Raw genomic sequence first — 368 nt, 5'->3', positions numbered from 1 at the left:
TACAACTCCATGGAGCTGCAGAACTGCGAACTCATCGAGGTCAAGTGAGTACAAACGGGGAGAACACACATTGACCGCAGCCGTCGCGGCCGCCGGCGGTAAGGCGCCCGTGAGGTTAGGCAGGCCCTCGGCACAGACCTGCGCAACAGGACTGCCTACCTCCCAGGCTGACTCCCTTGCACAGCCCGCCGCCGATAGGGTGCCCGTGAGGCTAGGCAGGCCCGCGGCACAGTCCTGTGCAACAGGACTGCCTACCTCCCAGGCGGACTACCCTGCACAGCCCGCCGCCGATAGGGCGCCCGTGAGGCTAGGCAGGCCCGCGGCACAGACCTGTGCAACAGGACTGCCTACCTCCCAGGCTGACTCCC

The 368-nt window shown here is 66.3% G+C and overlaps 1 protein-coding gene across 1 annotated transcript in view; it reads left to right on the top strand.

Moving 5' to 3' along the window:
- The first annotated feature begins 6 nt into the window (after nucleotides 1-6).
- Nucleotides 7-368, top strand: part of LOC113214802 (group 3 secretory phospholipase A2-like) — a 4401-nt gene continuing 4039 nt past the window's right edge. The window contains exon 1 of the mRNA XM_052271723.1: nucleotides 7-44. Coding sequence (XP_052127683.1) covers nucleotides 10-44 — 35 coding nt within the window. The 5' untranslated portion in view covers nucleotides 7-9. The remainder of the gene's footprint in view (nucleotides 45-368) is intronic.

Source organism: Frankliniella occidentalis, unplaced genomic scaffold (genome assembly GCF_000697945.3).
Source record: "Frankliniella occidentalis isolate FOCC.00 unplaced genomic scaffold, Focc_3.1 Scaffold170, whole genome shotgun sequence".
NCBI classification, from domain to species: Eukaryota; Metazoa; Arthropoda; class Insecta; order Thysanoptera; family Thripidae; genus Frankliniella; species Frankliniella occidentalis.
This window is presented reverse-complemented; position numbering and strand designations above follow the sequence as displayed.